Source organism: Gopherus evgoodei, chromosome 7, assembly GCF_007399415.2.
Source record: "Gopherus evgoodei ecotype Sinaloan lineage chromosome 7, rGopEvg1_v1.p, whole genome shotgun sequence".
NCBI classification, from domain to species: Eukaryota; Metazoa; Chordata; order Testudines; family Testudinidae; genus Gopherus; species Gopherus evgoodei.
Genome location: NC_044328.1, coordinates 103,999,380 through 104,020,799, shown reverse-complemented (window position 1 = coordinate 104,020,799; position 21,420 = coordinate 103,999,380). Strand labels below are relative to the sequence as shown.

Sequence of the window (21,420 nt, the reverse complement as noted above, 5' to 3'; positions counted from 1 at the left end):
TTGTTTTTTTTTTACTGGCTTCGCTTACCTGTGGTGCTGCTGTAACAGACTTCCTACCCATTCACCTGCTCCACGTCCTTGCAGCAGCACCATGTTGTTCTCACCCACTGTTCTCCTTTCCTCTACAAGAGACATGGTTTTGGGTTTTTTTGGTGGTGACAGTGGTGGTAGCTCCTCTGAGCACTAGGTAGGACATGGGCCCCATTTGCTGGCTGCTGTACAAACACATGGGCAGACATGGACCGCACCCTGAAGAGCGTAATAGTTAAATAAACAAGACATACCAGGAGGTGGGAGGAAGGATTATGACACACATGCAAAGGATCAGGCTGGCAAATGTCAGGTTACTGGAAGGTTCTTTGTTTTGTGTTTCTGTTTGTGTTTATTGTGGGGGCCAGGATGGGATTAGGGAGGAGAGGATGGGTCAATAGGAGCAAGTGGGTAAGGAGAGGCTGGACAGGGAAGGTCTGCTGGTAGCAGGAGGACTGTGAGGGAGAGGGGCTGGGAGAGGTCAGAGTAATCAGCCCATCTGCAGAGGAAAGAAAGTCCAGGAAGCTGAATGTCTATGACATTACTTGTGTGTAGAGGTTGTGAAGGGGTGTGTGTGTACATGCATCAGAAGGCACCCAGAAGGAGAGTCCTCTACTCACTTCTGAGTTTGGAGGCCTGGTTGCCCCTCTCAATTGCTGTTAATCCCAGCTCCTGTGCAGTACGAGTCTGTTCTTGTGGGTTGAGTCCACCCCATGGCATCATTTTCTTACTCTTTCAGTTCATGTGCAGGAACTACTAGCTCAGGGTCTGCCCCTAGATCCTGCTGTGGGTGAATCTCTTTGCTGCCAGGTAGGAGAGAATTTCTACTATTGTCCTGAGAATGAACAGCTGAGCAGTGCCACTCAACCTACCACAGCAGAAATACCTCTCCTTGCTCCCCTAATGCAGTTCTTCTGAGGACACTGCAAATGTGCCAGCAGCCCTGGACCACACTCACTGGCTGCCTCTATTCAATCCCATTCCAGCCCTTCCAGCATCTGGTAGAGTAACAAAAGTGTGGACCCTAATTGTCGTGCCCATTACACCCATTCCCAGCACTAAATATCTGCCTTGCTTCCTTTGTGGGGGAGGGTCAAAGTCAATTTCTGCCTCTGTGCCCATGATACTGCTATGAGAGTGCCTGCTTGTGATGCAGTCAGAATAGGCTTTGAAATAGAGCTGATTGGAAGGTTTTCAACCAAACATTTTTCCACCGGAAAACATTGATCTGTCACAAGTGAAAAATTTTACAGAAACTTGTTGATTTTGATGAATCTAATATAACATAGGAAGGTTTCAAAATTTGCCTGTCAGGCAGGTTTCGCAAGGAAACCTTGCTAATTTCCTACCATCTCATCTGCTTGGCTCCTTGGCAGCCCCCCTGACTGATTGCCTCAGAGTTGGGACCCCAGGGCTTCCAGGATCCCAGCTCTTTGGCAGCCCCACCATATGGAGTGCTTCAGAGCTGGGGGCTCCAGGGCTTCCAGACTGCTATGCCAGCTGGCTTCACACAGCTTGGAGAGCCTGCTGGCACAGGAGTGTGGAAGCCCTGGGGTCTCCGACTCTGAGGCAGTCAGCATAAAAAAGTTGCTATGGTGCCAAGGGTGCTGGAAGCGAAGCTGCTGACTGAATTAACATGATTCTTGTCAGTTTCACCGCTGCCCACTATTGAATTGCAGTGGTGAAAGTGACCAGTCTGGTCAGCCCAAGTATGATTCTTTTTTGTGGGAGGAAGGGTCAGTGGGAGGGAAGATGTCTCTGAAAGGAATTTAAGGCTCTACATTCCAGTAAACCTACTTCACCAAACTTAATTCAGCTGACATCCAGCCAGAAATATGGGAATTTCAGATCACAACTCCACAGAGTTCAACCCAAAAGAGAGCCTGTACTGGACATTCCTGTTCCATGTGGGGCCTGATGCTGCTGCTGCTCATGCAAAAATCCTGCAAAAGTTGACGGGGAGTGTTTGCTGAGTAAGGGCTACGGAGTTAGGCCATTGGTCTTCCATTTTCCAATCAGCTGTCCATGGTCACAACAATCTAATGTTTTGAATAATCTCTGGAGTGATCCTGATTTTACCCTAGTCCTCTTTATTGTGGTGCTGAATGCCAAGTTTAAATCTTGTACCTTAAATGATAGTAATCTGGTTTAGAACACAGAAACTTAGGAACAAACAGATTTACAGTGTAGGATTTCACTATTACAAGTTTGAGAGTAAGACCCTCCTAAACGAGGTAAAAACTCCATGTGGAACCATCTTCCTCGAGGTAAAAATTATTCAAGGGGAACAGACACCTCTGCAGCAGAGAGTTCTACAATTTGAACTTTATGAGTTTAGAGCAGACCCACCCCACTGTGAGCTAGAAATTCTTTGAGGCCCTCTGAGAGGCAAGTTACATTCTTTGAGGGAGGGATCTTTTTAATCTCACGCTACTTATTCCTTAAATGTGGATCATTGTCTTAATGCTTCAACACTGAAGACCATGTTTAATAAACAAAATCAAAAACTAAATCTTTTCTAACATGTGATATGGGACTGGTTAATGCCACTTACCTGTCTGTAGTCTTCAGCTACTAAAATAAATCCATTGTTATCTATGAGGTAGCAGTTAATTGCCTACAAAATAATAAAGCCACAATTTCAAGTCTTGTTTTTAAAGCATTTCACTAATTTCATTAAGTAATGTATTTCAATCCCACGTGTCCTCTAAACAGATAAACATTTGGGCCTTATGTAATTGTAAATGCTCAAATAAATTATAAGTGAATCAACGTTGCAGTTGAGAGCAATGATTAAGTATCTTAAGTGAATACTTCATGCATAAATGCCCAACACCAAGAGCTTATCGAACAGAACTGAAAATATTTTTTTTAAAATCAACATTTTAATAATACATTTTTAAAAATATTTCCCTGTAACAAAGAATGCAAAGGCATACAGCCCTGGTGTTCCTCATGGCTTATGCTCTATTTAGAGAACAACATCAGCACAATGTCATTACCCTAATGATGTATTAATGAAAACAAAGTGTCAACTTGGAGGACCAGCAGGGGACCAGGTAATATTTTTTAATTTGTTCATAGAATGAGAGGGGGTAAAGGCTTCTGTAAAAGAGGCCCCATAGGTCTCCTAAGGGCTTTCAAACTGTGTTTTTAATTGGGACCTGGAATCAGGGGTAGGAATGTTAGCTTTAGGTAGGTCATACTTACAAATTGCATAAAGTAAGGTAAACTCAAATCAGTGCTTCCCCCACACAACTTTAACCTCAGAGAATGATCTGCTAGAGGCTAAATTTTAATTACTGTTCTGCAGAATTTAAATACAAGGTATAGTTCAAACCTTGGTATAAGTTAGTTTCTCTTTATTATTACTTCAGATACCTACTTCAACACTATATTTGTAACATATCTTTACTCTAGGCCTAACTCAGCAAAATGTTATTGTTCCATACACTTTGTGAAATTTACATTAAAAAATTCAGGATCGCTCCCAATATAGTAAATTTCATGGATTAGCTTTTAATCCAAAGTCTTCTTTTCCTACCACACACAGGCCAAATGCAGCCAGTAATAAAAGGGATCCTGTGTTGCACAACAGCAACACAAGAAAATGGTCCTAAAATTTGGTAATTGAAAGCAGCTAAATACAGAGCCTGATCCGGCAGTCCTATCTTCAGTGGGAGTTTTGCCTGGGTAAGAACTACATGATCAGGCCCATAGCCTTCTTCACAACATGTATGCTGTGACTATTGATTCATACCTTGGTTGAGAGTTGTTAAATTACTATAGAAGAAGCAGCCCTTGCCTTTGACAATCCGGAAGATAAAGTTCACTAAGTAATAATACATGCTCACTCACTATGTTTGGAGGTCCAGTTCAGATAAGCAAATGCTTAGACACATACCTAAATCGCTTTAGCCTTCTGGATTGGACTGGAAATATGAAAAGATTTCTAGTATTTACTCTTCTGGTCCAGGCTGGAAATACTGAGACAATATTATGCAGACTTTCAGGTTGAATGTTGATACTTCGGACTCTGGTCAAATACTGGCAGTGAACCCCTATCCCCAAAACTCAACTTTGCAGAAATTTCTGTTTCCAGTTTGTTTCTAACAAATGGGCAAAGCTTTGGTGAACTTATTACTCCAATCAGTTTTGCTCATCCACAACACAGATACAGGGTGTTGCTTTGATGCTGGAACTGGAGCTCATGTGGAGCCTTTTGCAGCTCTGTTTCAGAAGCCCCATCCTATTCACCCACAACTAGGATGGGAATCTAGCCTGGCAGATGCTGCGGGTCTAGCTGATGGCCTGTTTGGGAGGTCGGGAGTTGTTAAGTTACTGCAACTCGTGGATGGTTGCAAGTGTGAGTAAAAGGATGAGACTGGAAGTTAAATTAGGCCAACATGGAACACTTTAAAAAAATCTACCCTAAAGCTACTCTCTGCTGGTGCATCCATCAAGGGAGGGTAGCAGCACAGAGAATGCACATTCAGCCCTGATGCATACAGGGGTGTATCAACATGTCACCCACGCACCTCTGGGGGTGGGGGAAGTTGATTTGGCTGCTGGTGAAGAGGGACAGCCCCACAGCAAGAGAATGAGACACTTGATGAAGGACATTGGTTAGCTCTTCCCCTGCTTGAAATCTTTGCCATCCAATGGCCAGTTAGGGTGCAGAGCTGCTGATTGGCCTACATCTCCCAGCTCCAGGGATTTAACCTGGAACACCAGCCATGTCGGGCCTCTTGTGGCTCTACTGCAGCAGTGTTACTCACTGGTGCAGCAGTTGAAGCAGTCAGAATGCAGGAAGATAGTGGGTATCCGAAATATACCCAATATTTGGACTAGCAGACAATCTACAAAGCAATGGACTCACCCAAAAGCAGCCAGGACAGCAGATAGGTTCCAGCTGGGTTTCAGGGCTGAAACCATATGCATCCAGTGTTTCAGCAAAAGAAGCCTGCAGAGGCATCGAGTCATTGACAAACAACATGGCCCTGCTTTGTGTTTTGGTTATTCTCCTTGAGGAGAATGATCTCAGGAGCTGCACGGGAATTGATTTAAGGGATAGAATGCAGAGGGTTGTTGGCTTGATTAGGCAATCATAGCTGGAGGTTGGGTTAATATGATCACTAGTGCTTGTGAGGCAGGTTGGTAAGGTGCTCCAAAACCACCCAAAGTGGACAAGGCTAGAAAGAAAGTGAATTGGGAGGTCACCAGGATATCTGTGAAGACAAGGGGGTTGGTGGTACAGCATAGGGTCATTTATTACAATAGGCCTTAATTTTTCAGGGATGACGATGTACCTTTCACATATGGAGGCACTGACTTATGGCTATGGAATATGAGGGAATGGGATGGACAGGAGCTGTGATACCAGGCACTGTCACTGGGGAGAGGTATGACCAAGCTAGTCGCTAATGTCCCCTGTGGCTGGTTTCCAATATGGTTAAAATGATAACATGAACAGTTCTCAGACGTAGAAGACCTGGGATTTTGCTGATGGGTCCTAGGCTCATGTGATAGAGTGAGACCTTGCGGCCCTTGCAGGATGAATCTCCACCCTTCTGTATCCTTTTCCTCCTCACAGGAGGTGGAAGGACTCACAGCGAGCTGATTCTTGGGGTAGGTTGAGGAGAGTCTACCCTGAGTTATGGGTTATATGATAGGAGCCCTGTAATCCCCTACACTGGAACCACTTAAATACTTAGTATAGGGGAGTAATTGGTGATGGGTAGGTAGCTCTCCTCCCTTGTGTTTAACTTAATAAAAGTTGTGGTCTTCTGCTTAAAATCCATCCACGTGTGTCCTCATTTTGCCGCTTTATCCAGCTCAAATGCCATTCACCCATTTCAATGGAGTGGCCGGATCAACTGTAGTTTTTTAGCAGCCACACAAACAGTTGCATAGAGAGTGGTTGTCCAAAGCGCAGAAATAAATAAAAACAGTCACACTGAACAAGACAAAGTTTGGCTTCATTCGCTGTTCTTTCTCAGTCAAACAACCTGCAGATGGGAACAAAATGCCTGGATTCCAGAATGAGAAGCCATATTGTGTTTCTCATAGCCATAGCCACTTGTTAGCGTTGCTCAGGTTTTAGAAGGTGATGAGTGGCCTAATTCATAGATTCCCAGGCAAGAAGGGACCACTGTGATCTAGTCGGACCTCCTGTATAACACAGGCCATAGCGCTTCCCCGAAATAATTCCTAGAACAAATCTATTAGAAAAATATCCAATCTTGATTTAAAAATTGTCAGTGATGGAAAATCCACTACAACCCTTGGTAAATTTTTCCAAGGATTAATTATTCTCACCATTAAAAATGTACGTCTTATTTCCAATCTGAATTTGTCTCACTTCAATTTCCAGCTATTGGATTGTGTTATACTTTTCTCTGCTAGAATGAAGAGCCTATTATTAAATATTTGTTCTTCATGTAGATACTTATAGACTCTAATAAAATCATCCTTAATCTTCCCTTTGTTAAATAGATTAAGCTCCCTGAGTCTATCCTTGTAAGAAATGTTCTCTAATCCTCTAATCATTCTCATGGCTCTTCTATGAACCCTCGTTGACTTAGCATCCTTCTTGTATTGTGGGCATCAGGACTGGGCACCAGATTCCAGCCTAGGTTGCACCAGTGCCCACAATATAAATATAAAATAACTCTCTGCTAATACTCAAGGTTTCCTTGTATATGCATCCCAGGATTGCTTTAGTGGAGTACTCACTCAGATTAGGTGTTCAGCTGCTTATCCACCAAGACCCCCACATCTTTTAAGTGTCTTTGGTTCCCAGGATAGACTTCCCCATCCGGTAAATATGGCCTACATTCTTTGTTCCTAGATGTATGCATTTACATTTAGTTGTATTAAAATGCATATTGTTTGCTTGCACCCAGCTTATCAAGAGATCCAAATCACTCTGTATCAGTGACCTGTCCTCTTCATTATTTACCAATCCCCCAAATGTGTGTATCAAGTGGGATTTATGTGCCTAAGCACCTTTGTGTGTCTGGACCTAAGTGACTTGTGCAAGGTCACACAGAGTCTGTGGAGGAACAGGAAATTAGACCCAGGTCTCCTGAGGTTCAGGCTAATGCCCTAACCACTAGCCCATTCTTCCTGTGTGCTAATAACACCTCTAGAGAGAGGCACAAGCCACAAATTGGGAAATGGATCTGTGTGGTGAGAGGGTTTGTATCTGGGATTTTGTTTATTTCCTGGGCTCATCTAAATACTTCATGGGGGATAATGCAGCACATGCAGGAGTGCATTCACTCATCTTTTACTTGCCATAAATAAAAATAGACTTCTCCATATAGCAAGAAATCCAAGGAAGATTATGTAAATTTAAAAAAAGCATTGGCAAAGGACAGTTGGAGACATTTACTTGTCCGGAGCATAAATATGAAATTCTTAAGCATGAGATTAGTTCAGGAGATAATATTATTCGGACACAGTAGGCTCACGTGAACCCTGTAGGGTTTGATTCACAACAATAACCAGGTGTGAACCATATACTTCGGGTTTGCTTGAAGGCTCAAGTTCAATGAACTTCAGACTTCAAGGGTAAAATCCCATATGCAGACAGTCCTTGGGCATGTAAATGGGGAGTAAGTGTGACGTCCAGAATAAATTTGGCAAGAATGCAGGCTGAAGTCTGAGAATGCATCTGACCTTGCACCTAAAACTAGATTACTTTGGAGTGGGTTCAAGGTCTGAGTATTTTGCACAGCTGCAGTGTACAATTATATTAACAATAATGGAACGTAATATGAATTAAAACACATCCCATGCCAACACACTCATGAAAATAACAGATAACAAATTCAATGTCCCTCCCCCCATCCTCAAAAAAAAATTGACATTTCTGTTTAATTGCATGAGCGGCATGTCATCACTATTCAGTGCCATTAAAAGCAAGGTTCAAAACTCACCAATTTGTTCAGCTTACGCCCACTGTGCAACTGGTTTGCCATAAAACATCTCCCCTATTAGCTGGGTTTTAGCTCCTGCTCACCAATAAGTAAAAACTCTTTACCAGATGTCTGCCTGCCATTGAGAGCAGCACTGTAAGGGGCATTGAGACAGTTTGTGACTTTTGACATGCGACAGGATGTAAGAAGGGAAATGTTTGGTTGGTTTTTTTTGTTTTTTGTTGTTTTTTTTTTTACAAATCTGTTTCCTTTCTCCAGTATAGCAACTGATGGCATATTTTGTGATATATTAAAAGACTTGGTTTGACAAAAAGGTTACATGTCATCATAGCTGCTTTATATAAGAAAATATGTACCATTACTATTCAGTCACTAGTTCAGCCACAAGGAAGGGAATCACCTCCACCCAGTCTGGATTTCCCCCTGGCTGACGGCTTGAGCTAAACGGTAAGGAGATTCCACATAGTACTCTAACCCTATCCAGATTGCCTGAGGTTATACTCAGCTCAGCAAGCTGGTTGGATATAACTGGGAACCCATTTATACGAGTATTTAAAGGCTGTTGGAGGGGCTCCAAGGTAAAGCTTGTCCATTAAGTCCACAGCAAGCAGGCACAAAACTAACTTTAGTGGAGCAAGACTGGGGAACGTGAAATTAACAATTCTACAGAGCTTATGTTTTGATCACATTTTAGGGGAAGAGGCTGTGAACTCACCATGCCCTAATTAAAATGGACTGAAATGCAAATGGCAGCATGGAAATGGAGGTACGAAAGAGGATGGAAATGGCTGGAAGGAAATCAAGGATACTGGGGAGGAGGGGTGTATTTTTAAACTGGTAGTTGAAAAGAAGAAAGGTTAAAAAATAAAAAAAGAGGATGCAGCTTCAAAGGAAGGAGATGTAGGTCTCTAAAGAGAGGGACAGAAAAGGCACATTAGAGGCCATCCACATTGCCAGGGCACAGGATAATCACTGGCCTTTCCACAGTTGACTGTCAGAGTAATAGTACAGACTGCTTGTATTAGCAGCTATTGAATGGGAAGGAAACATAGATTAACTTCAGAGATTTGGCTGACTACTAATACTTATTTTTCTTTAGTGCTGTCTCTTAAGCCTCTGTCTTCTAGTGAATTTGCTATTTAATGGAGCTAGTTGGAACATTTTCAACAAAATGAAATCTCATCAAATTCTGTTGTCTAGTCAACATTAAAATGTTTTGCAGAGACGTATTGACTCCAATGAAGTTGTCAGGTGTAAAGGTGGAGGATGGGAGAGACTCTCTGTTACACTCTGCAGCCTGGTGGTTAGGGCACTGCCCTGGAATGTGGGAGACCCAGGTTCATCCCTACTCTGCCTGCTTCAGAGTGGGATAAAAAACCCTATATTCTGAATCAGACACTTGATGCTGGGACTCCCACATCCTAAGTCAGTGTCCTATCCACCAAGGCACGCACCCTCTTGCACTGAAAAGCTCAGGTTTTGATCTAAAAATGGATTTTTCAACACAATTCCATTTTTCTTTTCAAAAACATTCCAAAGGTTTTGGTTTCAATCCAGTGCAGAACAAAAATAAATGCAGAAACCAAGACAGCTGCCATGAAATTGAATTGTCGTTTTCCAGTCAGCTCTATTATTTAGAAATGCATTGTAGTTTGCTGTAATGAGTTACTAATTTGATATGTTGAAGAATTGCCATGCTCCATTCTTACAATGTTGGGATTTTAAATTCTGTTTCCAGAATGTTTTCTGTGTTTTCGATCCCCTGTGGAACCACCACACGTTTAAAAAGTGGTATAACTATACCTAGGTCTTAGCTGTTTTTTCAATAAAACATCTGCTCAAAATATTCTGAATGTCAAACTATGTTGGGAATGCTGGGTAGAATCCCAGAAATGGGCTTGCCAGAATTGTCAGACGTAGTAAACTGTTTGCAAGTTAATTTAATAAAAAGTCTAGTAAAAATGAATTTTTTTTTTCACAAGCCTGAATTGAATGTCCATCTTAATACTTGCATATGTTTCAAAACACTGTTCAAAGACACCTGATGGCCCTTTTTGGATAACTTACACTATTCTTGGGGGTCGGGGGAAGTTTGAATTGACTGTTCTTGGTGAAGCCCCAACTTAATTTTATACCGCAGGAAATGTTGTGTAAAACTTACTTTAACTATTGTTGCTGTTTATTTATACAGTCCTGTAATAAACTGACCTTCTCCCCAGCTCACAAATGACCCCTTGCCACATGCAGAGTCTCTTTCCAGAAATTTTGTTTTTTAAACTTAGTCAAAAGGTAACAAAAACTCAGCCCACGCTGAGCTACAGCTCCCAAGGATTCCCCCTCCCCCACATTTCCTGCAGGAAGGATGGAGATGTATCTTCTATGTTCTGTTCACTGAGCACCTCCACTCAAAGGCTTCTTTTTGGACTTCCTCTTTCCCTAGCAGGTTCTCACTGCCTCCCCTCCCGGGGGGCTTCTTGTTGCTTCTTCCCACGCTTTAGCACTCCCCTCCCCAATTTTCTCTCTCCAGCCCCAGGTGTCCAATTTTAAACCTAATTGGGGTCAGCAGACCCGTCACAGGTTCATTTGCCCTGCTCCCCTTTAAAGGGGCCAGCCAACCTGGGACAAGCACTATGGCTAAGATTGGTGATATACAAAACATAGACAAAGTTTCTTGGACTATGCTAACAGACAAACAGTCCAGTGTAGCTTTGTGCTTAATGAATCTTTCCAATGAATATTTTTACATATTACAACTGGAAATAATATCAAATGGGTAATCTTCAGCTAACAAGGAGTAGTTATTTATTATGTAAAAATGTTCCTTTAATGAAAGCCACGTTAACTTCCTATTCTATGATATGTATCAGGGACATGTCTGTGTTTTAAGATGAACAGTACAGGGGTATGGAATCCCTGAACAGCTTCTTACTATTTCCAAACTGACTTCAGAAAGTGCACTGCCTTACCTCAGATGAAGTTGCCATACTAAAAACTAAATAGAGACATAAAATGAGAAAAATTCTATAAAATACTTACTTCATCATCACAGCTTATAGAACATCTTCCATCAAGAGATGGACACTGCAGGGGACACCAATAGGATATATATTTTACATCATTTTTTTAGTTTTTATTCTGGTGGTTGTCTGAACTGACATTTTAAAAATAAGTACAAATTTAATCAAGAACAGTAGATAATCTAGAAAAGACCACAAAAGTAGGACTATATTACATTAATTTAGTCCTGCATCAAGGGGGTTAATTCATGCTGTGCCAATTTCATTCGCTTATTCCAGTCTTTGTTGCCTCCTCTATAATGATACAGGGCCCTACATAGGCAAGACTCCACTGGGACTTCAGTAGGAGTATTGTGTGAGTCAGGATTGTAAAACTGAGCCCATATTTCACAGAATACTTCAGAGATGATTATTCTCAGAAATAGTACAATCTCAATATATTCTCAAATTGGTCATGTAATCTCTTGATCCTTTTAAAGCTGGAAGAGATTATTTTGTTAAATAAATACACATTTTATACACAGTTTATTATTTATTAAAAACAAACTAGACAAAAATGATCCACTGAATACGGTTAGTCACTAGATCATTACTTCAGGTCACTTGAAGCTAGAGAGCAGATATACCATAAGCCCTGAAAAAGGGGCATAACTGTGCCACCCAAGAGAGACCAGGAACAAAATTGTGACTCAGTCACAATATCTGATCCTTGGTTTCCCCTTTCCTCTGGGAAGGACTTAATCTGTGCCATCCCTTTACTTGACACAGCTTACTTCTCCCCGAGCACCAACTGTGCTAGCTGGTATGTTTCAGGGACAGTGGACTCAAAGCTCCATCCATTCCTAGCCCACCTGCAGTTGAATGAGAGTAGCAGTCCCATTGAAACTGCTCCCAACACTGAACTGTAACCCACGGTTACATGCCCTACCCCTGCCTTAATTCCCTGCATGGGCATGATGGGACAGCACAGTAATAGCAATGCATTGGAAGCAACTGCAGGGGGAGGTGGGAAGGTCATTTGAAACCATATACAAAAATTTTGAGTGAAATCAGGTTTGTATTAAATATATTTATTCTTACTGTTATCAAAATGCACTGATCAACCCAAAAGATACTTGAATACTGACCAGGTCATTCCTATTTTTCACGTCATTGCTGTTGTATTTTTTAATTTAATGTACCCTCAGGGTAATTGTTCATGGATTTGTAAGTTATACTTGGGAGGCTGAATCTGGGGAGCCTCTCCATTCATGACAATGAGTGCTGAATCAGTCCCATTTGTTTAGCCTCATGATCACCCTTTTGTGTCACAATGAATTGAAAAGTACATTAGAATAGCTTACAAACATTCATAGGAAATCTAGAACTGTTTGGCTAAATAGATCCAGAACATCATCACCTGTACAGTAAGAGAGTTGCTATGGTCTCATCTGCATAAGTAATGTCTAATTGGAACATACCTGTCTACTGGCAGTCCAAAACTTCCGCTGGAAAAATTCAAGTTTCATCTGGATACCTACAGCTGGTACGAATTATAAATAAAAACAAGTTATTAAAATATTTTACATGGTTATTTCAAATGATTCATAGGGAAAATGTTGGTTAAACCTACTTGGAAAAAAATACCCCAGTGGTTAAATTTAAGAGATCCATATGGTCACATATTAAACCAGATTTATCTTTTCCTTAAGAAATCAAGATACTGAGGACACAACATAGTAGGAACTCAAATCAGGAGTTATTAAAATTGTATGCCCTTTACAGTTAAAATAAAGAAACTGAAAAGCAAGCACCAAAGCTATGGCAATTCTTTTTTTCTAGATTGATCCCATATCTCAATAATCCAATTCTGTTGCATGCTGGGAAAAAAAATACCTATTCACTACTGACAGACCAGGAGGATAAGTAAAATTTAACTGCTGTGGAATTCTACACTACAGGAGAACCCTGCTGTGGGCTGAAGTCTTAAGTTGTCCAAAGTGAGCGAAAGGTGGCAGAAAGGTCACCTATAGATATTTGACCTACAGATATTTCGGTCAATTTTCTGAAAGTAAGCCTAAAGTGGAGTAAAAGAAATGAGGTAAAATGAGTGTGTCTAATTTAAAATATTGTTAGCTCAAGGGTTTCAAGACTCCTGATGACGTTACCAATGGTAACAAGTTATAAACAACTTAAAAATGGTTTACTAAAACATTATAATGAAAAGCTTATATGCTTTTGGAAAGATATTATTAATATCTTCTTTTGTTAAAAGTTACAATTTTGAAGAAAATGGCAGAAATTACAGGACAGAAGGATTTAGGGATGCCTTACATTGCATGAATACTTCAATTGCTCCTGTTGGCCATTGCAGAGAGGCTGATCTGCCCTGAGATCTGGCCCCTTCTGCTTCTGCGTCTGCTCCTGCACCATGCTTGTGCACCCCTTTGTACTGGTGGTGTCTTCCCTATGGCTCCTTTATGCTAGTCTGGCCGATGCACAAGGGCCAATGCAAGAATGAACTGGCACCTCACTGGGCATGCTGCAGCCTCAAATCCAATGTAAAATTTCCCTGGACAGATCTTCCTGCAGGTCCTCCATAGAAGCTTCAGTTCTTGGAGCCTTGGTGACCAGACAGGGATTCCAGTAACATCACTATCATTCATTATTGAAAAAAAAAAATATCTCCAAATTGTTTTGGAAACTCTAAGGAAACTTCATTCATTCATTTTTTTCTCTAAGACCTATGTTATGGACTGCTTTTAATCATATTTCCATTCTTCCATATCATCTTATTCAGACTGACAATTGGTATTTGTTTTCACAAATTCGCTGAAGATAAAATCATGAGCACATTTCATACTGTATTACCAAATATAAAAATGTATGATATGAAACTCAAAATATACTGCTACAATGGGATGTAAAATTAACAACAGAGAAACATTTTCATACTGTATTAGTGTAGAAAAAGTTCTATCCCTGCCGTGCTTCACATGCGATACTCAGTGGCGCTCTCAGGGAGATCAACATCCTTACAAGTCCCATTAGGCACAAAACTGTGTCTTTAGATGTCTAAATACCTTTGAAAATCTGGCCCTGAGTCCTTTATATTTAGTAATAAATTTAATAGCCTATTTAACAGTTATTAAAGAGCACCTTTCATCAAAGGATCTCAAAGCACTTCACAAAAGTGGTTAAGAATATCCTCATTTTACTGATGGGAAAAATGAGACAAGTAAGATGAATGAGAGAATTCACACAGTCAGTGGCAGAATTCAGGATAGAGCATAGATCTCCTGAGTCCAAGATGCTTGCTCTAACCATTAGATAACAATGCTGCCTTTCTTAAAAGAATGCAGATTTAAATGTAAAGTAGCTTGGGGCTCAAATATTTCATTATGAAGTTCTGGAAGGTTAAAGATCTGTGTATAGCCCAGAAAAATGTATTGGTTCCAAAATCTTTTTCAAGTATATTTGATTGTTCTTAGGGAATAAAATAATCTGACCAGAAAAAAAAATCCTGTGCTTGTCTCAGTGCTCTTGAAAAACACAGGGAAAATATATTTCCTCATACGAAGCCTGCAAAAATGTTTTAGTATTACCTCAGGGGTTGAATTTAAAATTATTATTCCATTCACAAGCATTGTTAATTCTTCTGAACATGAGTTCAGTCAAATAATTATAATCTGAAATGTAGGAAACATTCGTAATTGCCATTTATTATACTTTACATACAGGTGACTGTTCAAAGCACTGCATGTCAGGAAAAATGAATGCTAAGGAGTTATTCACTCAAAAAGCATATAAAACAGTATGTAGACTTCCTAATGACGTTGCACAAACCAGCATATAAACAATAAAAAAGGATAGGATTAAAATGTCATATTAGGATATACTCTCTTCAAAGAAAACTCCTATTGCTGCTTTCACCATAAAGTGTTAATGGGAGCTGTGTTTTCTCTTCTTGTCTTTCACCATAGAAATATATCATGTAGCACTTTCTTATTTAAAAACAAGAAGGATTACAAAGCTTTCCTTGGGGGAATACTTCACAAGGGAAGTATGTAATCTGTTAGGCGTGATATTTAAAACTTTGCCACTTTGGACATCCTACGACCTCAACTAGCGCAGACTAAAATATGTGACATTTCATTTTACTTTCTTAAATAATACTGTACCTTAGAGATGAATGTTGCAGCCCTACTAAAAGCCAAATAGCTAAATGATCTGAACAGTGTTTAAAAAAGCATAGAAGAACACCGACAGAGTTACTAAAGCCCAACCCTGCAGTCTTCACACAAGTGAAACTCCCACTGAAAATCATGGGAGTTTTACATGAGTGAGAGCAGGCCCAGCATTTCTGTCTGCTTTCTCCCCCTTCTACTCTGTCCAAGAATACATTGAAATTCACAGAGCTGACACCAACAAAAACAAAACTGCAGCTGCCTGCCTTCTCTCATCTTCATAAAGAGAACACGCTCTAAGTTTTGCAGAAATTAGTCCTAGGATTTCAACTGTCTTTACACTCCAAAATTACACTGTGCAGTTCATTAAAATGTGCACATGAAATGTTTTACAGATGAGCTATTCATAATTATCTCATTACAGTTTCAAATTCTCTCTCATGTGGTAAGTAATTTATACCAGGCATTAGGATATGTTCAGTATAAATTCATGGTTGATTTAAGCAAGGATATAGGTTGTGTATTTAACACTTGTCTACAAAGGTTTACTATGGAACTTGGGCGTTTGTAAAATGTTATCACAGGGGAACATTATTGTGGTATATTATGAATTGCCCTTACATGTTTATTACAATTACATTAAAATGGTTTACAAGAATCAAAATTTCTTTTAAATAAATGTCGCTTTTCTAGGTACTAGGTATAAATGCCCCAATATATTTTTATGATCATTTTCTGATGTTTTAGAACGTTGATATCAGATAAGTTGAAGAAATGACTTTCTTGTATTTAGGCTCTGATCCAGGAACGCACTTAATCATATGCTTAACTTTAAGCATGTGAATTGTTCTGCTGAATTCAATGGCCGCTCTTTTGCTGGACTGAGACCTCAGCTCTGAAAGGGGCAAGGTCCATGGTCATCCTTTTATCTTGTGAGAGTGAGTTCCATAGCTCCTATGAAAGCTCTCTCTTCCACACTCCCCCTAATGGTTGGCAGTTTCATTGTTCCAGTGCAAAGTAGCATTAAAGGGAGGTCATAGTCATGGAGGGAGAAGAATCATAGAATCACAGAATATTAGGGTTGGAAGGGACCTCAGGAGGTCATCTAGTCCAACTCCCTGCTCAAAGCAGGACCAACTAAATCATCCCAGCCAGGGCTTTGTCAAGCCTGACCTTAAAAACTTCCAAGGAAGGAGATTCTACCGCCTCCCTAGGTAACCCATTCCAGTGCTTCACCACCCTCCTAGTGAAAACGTTTTTCCTAATAGCCAACCTAAACCTACCCCACTGCAACTTGAGACCATTACTCTTTGTTCTGTCATCTGCTACTACTGAGAACAGTATAGATCCATCCTTTTTGGAACCCCATTTCAGGTAGTTGAAAGCAGCTATCAAATCTCCCCTCATTCTTCTCTTCTGCAGACTAAACAATCCCAGTTCCCTCAGCCTCTCCTTGTAAGTCATGTGCTTCAGCCTCCTAATCATTTTTGTTGCCCTCCGCTTGACTTTTTCCAATTTTTCCACATCCTTCTTGTAGTGTGGGGCCCAATGCTGAACACAGTACTCCAGATGAGGCCTCACCAATGTCGAATAGAGGGGAATGATCACATCCCTCAATCTGCTGGAAATGCTCCTACTTACACAGCCCAAAATGCCGTTAGCCTTCTTGACAACAAGGGCATATTGTAGACTCATATCCAGCTTCCCATCCACCGTAACCCTTAGGTCCTTTTCTGCAGAACTGCTGCCTAGTCCCTAGTCTGTAGAAGTGCATGGGATTCTTCCGTCCTAAGTGCAGGACACTGCACTTGTCCTTGTTGAACCTCATCAGATTTCTTTTGGCCCATTCCTCTAATTTGTCTAGGTCCCTTTGTATCCTATCCCTACCTTCCAGTGTATCTACCACTCCTCCAAGTTTAGTGTCCTCTGCAAACTTGCTGAGGGTGCAGTCCACACCATCCTCCAAATCATTAATGAAGATATTGAACAAATCCGGCCCCAGGACTGACCCTTGGGACACTCTGCTTGATACCAGCTGCCAACTAGACATGGAGCCATTGATCACTACCTGTTGAGCCCGATGATCTAGCCAGCTTTCTATCCACCTTATAGTCCATTCATCCAGCCCATACTTCTTTAACTTGCCAGTAAGAATACTGTGGAAGATCGTATCAAAATAAATCTCTTAAGCAGCCATGGACTGTCCCATGGAGGGCTTTGAATGTCAGGGGAGAAACCTTGAACTAGTCTTTCCAGTATACAACTCTAGGGTGATGTGTTCACAGTGACCTGCGTTGCAAGGCAGACAGGCTGCCCTACTTTTTAATCATTGGGAGAATTTTCAGGGCATCTGGTTTCCTCTCCAGATATAATGAATTGCAATGATCAAGTCTGGAGATCAAGAATGTATGAATCACTTTAGCTATGTGTGTGTCCAATACATGGAGAGACAATCTTCTGGTCAGACACAGATGAAGTTGACACGTTCTGCTATCATGACTATTTGGGCACTGAGGAGTCCAAAAGGGCTTATTGAACAATCTACGGGCAGAAGCCTTCAATAGTGGGGCATATTATAAAACGGCATATTAAAAAGGAAATAACCTCTTCTGCTAATATCTCTACCATCTTGCCAGGATTCAGCCTCAGCCAGCTGCTCTGTATCTAGATACTAACTGCTGGTTAGGTCTTCAGAAAGCTAGGAGACTTAACATTTAGGAGATGTAGAGCTGGGCACTGACCGTGGTCCTTCAGCCCATGTATCTCACGGTGCAGTCCCCCTCACACTATTATTGTCTGCTTATCGATAACAAAGTTGAGCCTTAGTCTTCAAAATATGAGAAAAGGGTAAAATCAAGACAAGGTAAAAACTAATCCACTGCTGTGAGTTTCCTCTCATAACAATCTCTTCAAACAAATTGAGAAAACCTGTACTAGGGGAGTAGCAACTGTTCCTCAGGTCAGATCAATGTTCTCAAATGAAATGCTACTGAGGGTACACCATGGTGTCAGCTGTGGCTGTAGCACTGAAACAGCTGAATAATAGGAGAGATGAGATTGAGTCCTGCTTTTCCTTCTGTACTAAGTGCACAATTAAAAGATAGCTGGTGCTAAAGAAGCCACATTGGGTAGCACTCCCTGTGGGGTTCATTACACTCCTGTCCAACCTATGTGAATTATACGCTACTTGAGAAAAGTAAAGAACATAATCTGTTAGCCACTAAGCAAAGGTGGCTTTGGCTATGAATTCTTAGGAGCCCAACTGCAGGGTCGCTCGGGGGGGGGGGGGCAACTGGGGCAATTTGCCCCAGGCCCCGCAGGGGCCCTGAGAGTTTTTCGCAGCCCCTGGAGCGGAGTCCTTCACTTGCTCTGGGGGCCCCAGAAAACTCTCGCAGGGCTCAGGCCTCCGGAGGTTCTTCTGCTCCAAATCTTCGGCAGCAATTCAGCAGCGTGGGGTTCTCCGCTCTGGGACCCGCTGCTGAAGTGCTGGGTCGTCAGCAGCAATTCGGCAGTAGGGGGCTCCTTCCGCTCTGGGATCCGCCGCCGAAGTGCCCTGAAGACCTGCAGTGGGGGGTCCTTCCGCCCCAGGACCTGCCGCTGATGTGCTGGGTCTTCGGCGGCAATTCGCCGAAGACCCCAGGTCCCCTGAATCCTCTGGGCAGCCCTGCCCAACTGAACATTGTTTTGTGGCCCCAAAACACCACATAGGCTAGAACAGAGAAGAATGCAGAGATATAAGTGCCACATTGATGGCATTACATGATGCCGTCCTGCTACAGTATTGTGTTAATGCGATGGCGCTGTGTCCCGACACAAATGCTGGTATTACAGGTCATGCCCGGATGGCTCTGTTCAGTGATGAAGTGACTCTCCAGATGTTGAAGGCTGAATACTTCTCTATGTGATTCATTTGACAGAGTACAGCATTAAAAGAGATTAATGGCATCATGAGTTACAATAACAAGTGAAGTTAAAAGTGAAGGGATAGTTTGAAACTCAAGGCATGTCCATATTGTGAATATTTGTACTGGACCAGGCAAATCCCTAGTGTAGTTGTGCTGCACTGGTGTAAAACAGGGCTTGCAGTGGTATAGTTTACTGTAATTTATGCCAGTCGAGCAAATCTACATCGCTAGTTTGCACAAATCGATATTGTGCAGCACATTACAGGAGAATAGGGGGCCCAATTAATCATTGCTCTGTATCTTGTGTACTTATTTACTACCACTCTTGTCTAGAAGCATTTTACACTTACGCTGCACAAGGTGGAGGACTCAGCAAATCAGACCCAGGAAGTTACATGGAAAATTTTTCACCTGAAGTGAGTTACTCTCATTACCACTTGTGAGTGATGAGGTCATCCTCCAGTGTCCCACAAATATGAAGTCTGAGTTTCAGCACAGCAATACGGTGCTGAATTTATATAATCCAAACATTTGATACCATATGAAACAATAATTTTCAGTCAACTTACTAGCAAGACTAACAAATAGCCTTTGAAAGCAGCTAAGGAGAAAAGGCAATATTAACTCCATGGAAAGCCTTTTTTTCTTTTGACAAAGCTGTCCATATTCCCCAGTGCACAGGCTATGAAATAACAGATGGTAGGTACCTACAGTTTAAAATTCAGTTTCAAGAAGGCAGTTGCTATTCTGCCTTTTCAACTGTGCATCATAATCTAGTCTGTCATTTTAAAGCACAAATATGAGAACATAAGGGCTAATGTGCTTGTTTAAAGGATCAAAATGCAAAATATTAAACGTGATTAATCATTCAGGACTCATTTAGGCTGCTCAGTCCAAATACTTAGTTACTGACCATTTGCAATGCAATCATGAAAAATTTTGCTTCACTTCATTTGCGAATGGATTCACTTGCATGTGTATATTTGTCAGTACAGGTACATTATATTTAAATAATAGATGGGTTAAAGGCATCACTGAGGGAATAATTCTACTGAAAGGAGAGGGTGGATGGTTTATAATATCACCTTTGTAGCCCTTTGGTTCCTTTCCTTTTTCAATTATATTGGAACTCCACGCTGCTTTTAAGTTTCGAAACATACATATACGGTGGCCAGACAGCAAGTGTGAAAAATTGAGACGGCTAATAATCTTATAAAATAGATACATTACAGAATGGTTTGGTTGATAAGACACTGTACTGACACTTCAAGACTTGGATCAATTCCTGGTTCAGCCACAGACTTCCTGTGTAACTATGGACAAGTCAATTCATCTGCCTTGTGCCTCCATTTCCCATCTGGGGATACAACTTCCCTATTCACAGGGGTGCTCTGAGGATAAAATATATTATTGATGGGGAGGTGTTCAAATATTACAGTGATGAGGGACATATGTATCTAGAAAGACAGAGAGAAAACAAATAACCCCTCACAATGGACCAGCATTTCTCACACTATATGGGTAAAACCTATGTTTGAAAACATGGTCAGCAAACACAAAAAGCAAATTTTTAGCCAGATAAGGAAAATGTTGTAGCTCTGTAACCCTTTCATCAACAAATAACCTCTTCTTTGTCCACTGGTGCATGCTGAAATTACAGGAATTCCCACACTGAAAATACAGGGCCTGCTTCCTCCTGTAAAACAAGCGAGGGCAGCCAGACTGGGCAGTTCTATGAGAGGGGGAAAGTGGCAGCATTGTAACACTTTCTACAAGCCAGGCTGGGGTCCTGTAGGTTTTTTGAGGGGGAGCGTGGGTCAAAAGTGGCAAGGCCAAAAATCATCTTCACTCTCTGGGCTATCCAAATGGGAGTGAATGGTACTTTGAAGTTAAAGCTGCACTGACTCCCACACAGCATCCTCTACAGATCTACTGTGAAGCTGTGAGGGACAGCATCCAATGGAACGGTCAGAGACTGTCCACAAAACATCCTGGAAGAGCCAGCCACTCACATGGAGGCTCTGGGACCAGCAGAGATGGAAGCAGAGTTCCACACAGCAGCCTGGGTTCAACAAATGTGGAGGCCCATGTCTCCTGCTCTACTCCCGACTCTCCTCCTCTGAAGATACCATTAGAAAGTGAATGCTGTGGAATATCTAGTACCTGTCTCCCCTCTTTCCACAGAGAATACAATACAGCCCATGATGAGTGATCTTTTCATGCCAGATTCTTTTTATTTAACAAATAACCTTTATGACAGACTGAGGAGTAGTTTAGTTGTCTAATCCATAGGTACTGGAACTAGGGTGCTGGGGGTGCTCACGCACCCCCACCTTAAAGTGGTTTCCATTATATACGG

The 21,420-nt window shown here is 41.4% G+C and overlaps 1 protein-coding gene across 7 annotated transcripts in view; it reads right to left on the bottom strand.

Annotated features, from left to right (window-relative positions):
• The window catches only part of CACNA2D3 (calcium voltage-gated channel auxiliary subunit alpha2delta 3), an 828,400-nt gene that overhangs the window by 57,160 nt on the left and 749,820 nt on the right, over positions 1–21,420 (bottom strand). For all 7 annotated transcript variants that reach the window (XR_004001243.1, XM_030569375.1, XM_030569373.1 and 4 more), the window contains 3 exons: positions 12,451–12,512; positions 11,010–11,054; positions 2,585–2,647 (listed from right to left, as the gene is read on the bottom strand). Coding sequence is in view for 6 of the 7 variants with exons in the window: in XM_030569375.1 (XP_030425235.1) it covers positions 2,585–2,647; positions 11,010–11,054; positions 12,451–12,512 (170 nt within the window). In the remaining variant the exon portion in view is untranslated. The remainder of the gene's footprint in view (positions 1–2,584; positions 2,648–11,009; positions 11,055–12,450; positions 12,513–21,420) is intronic.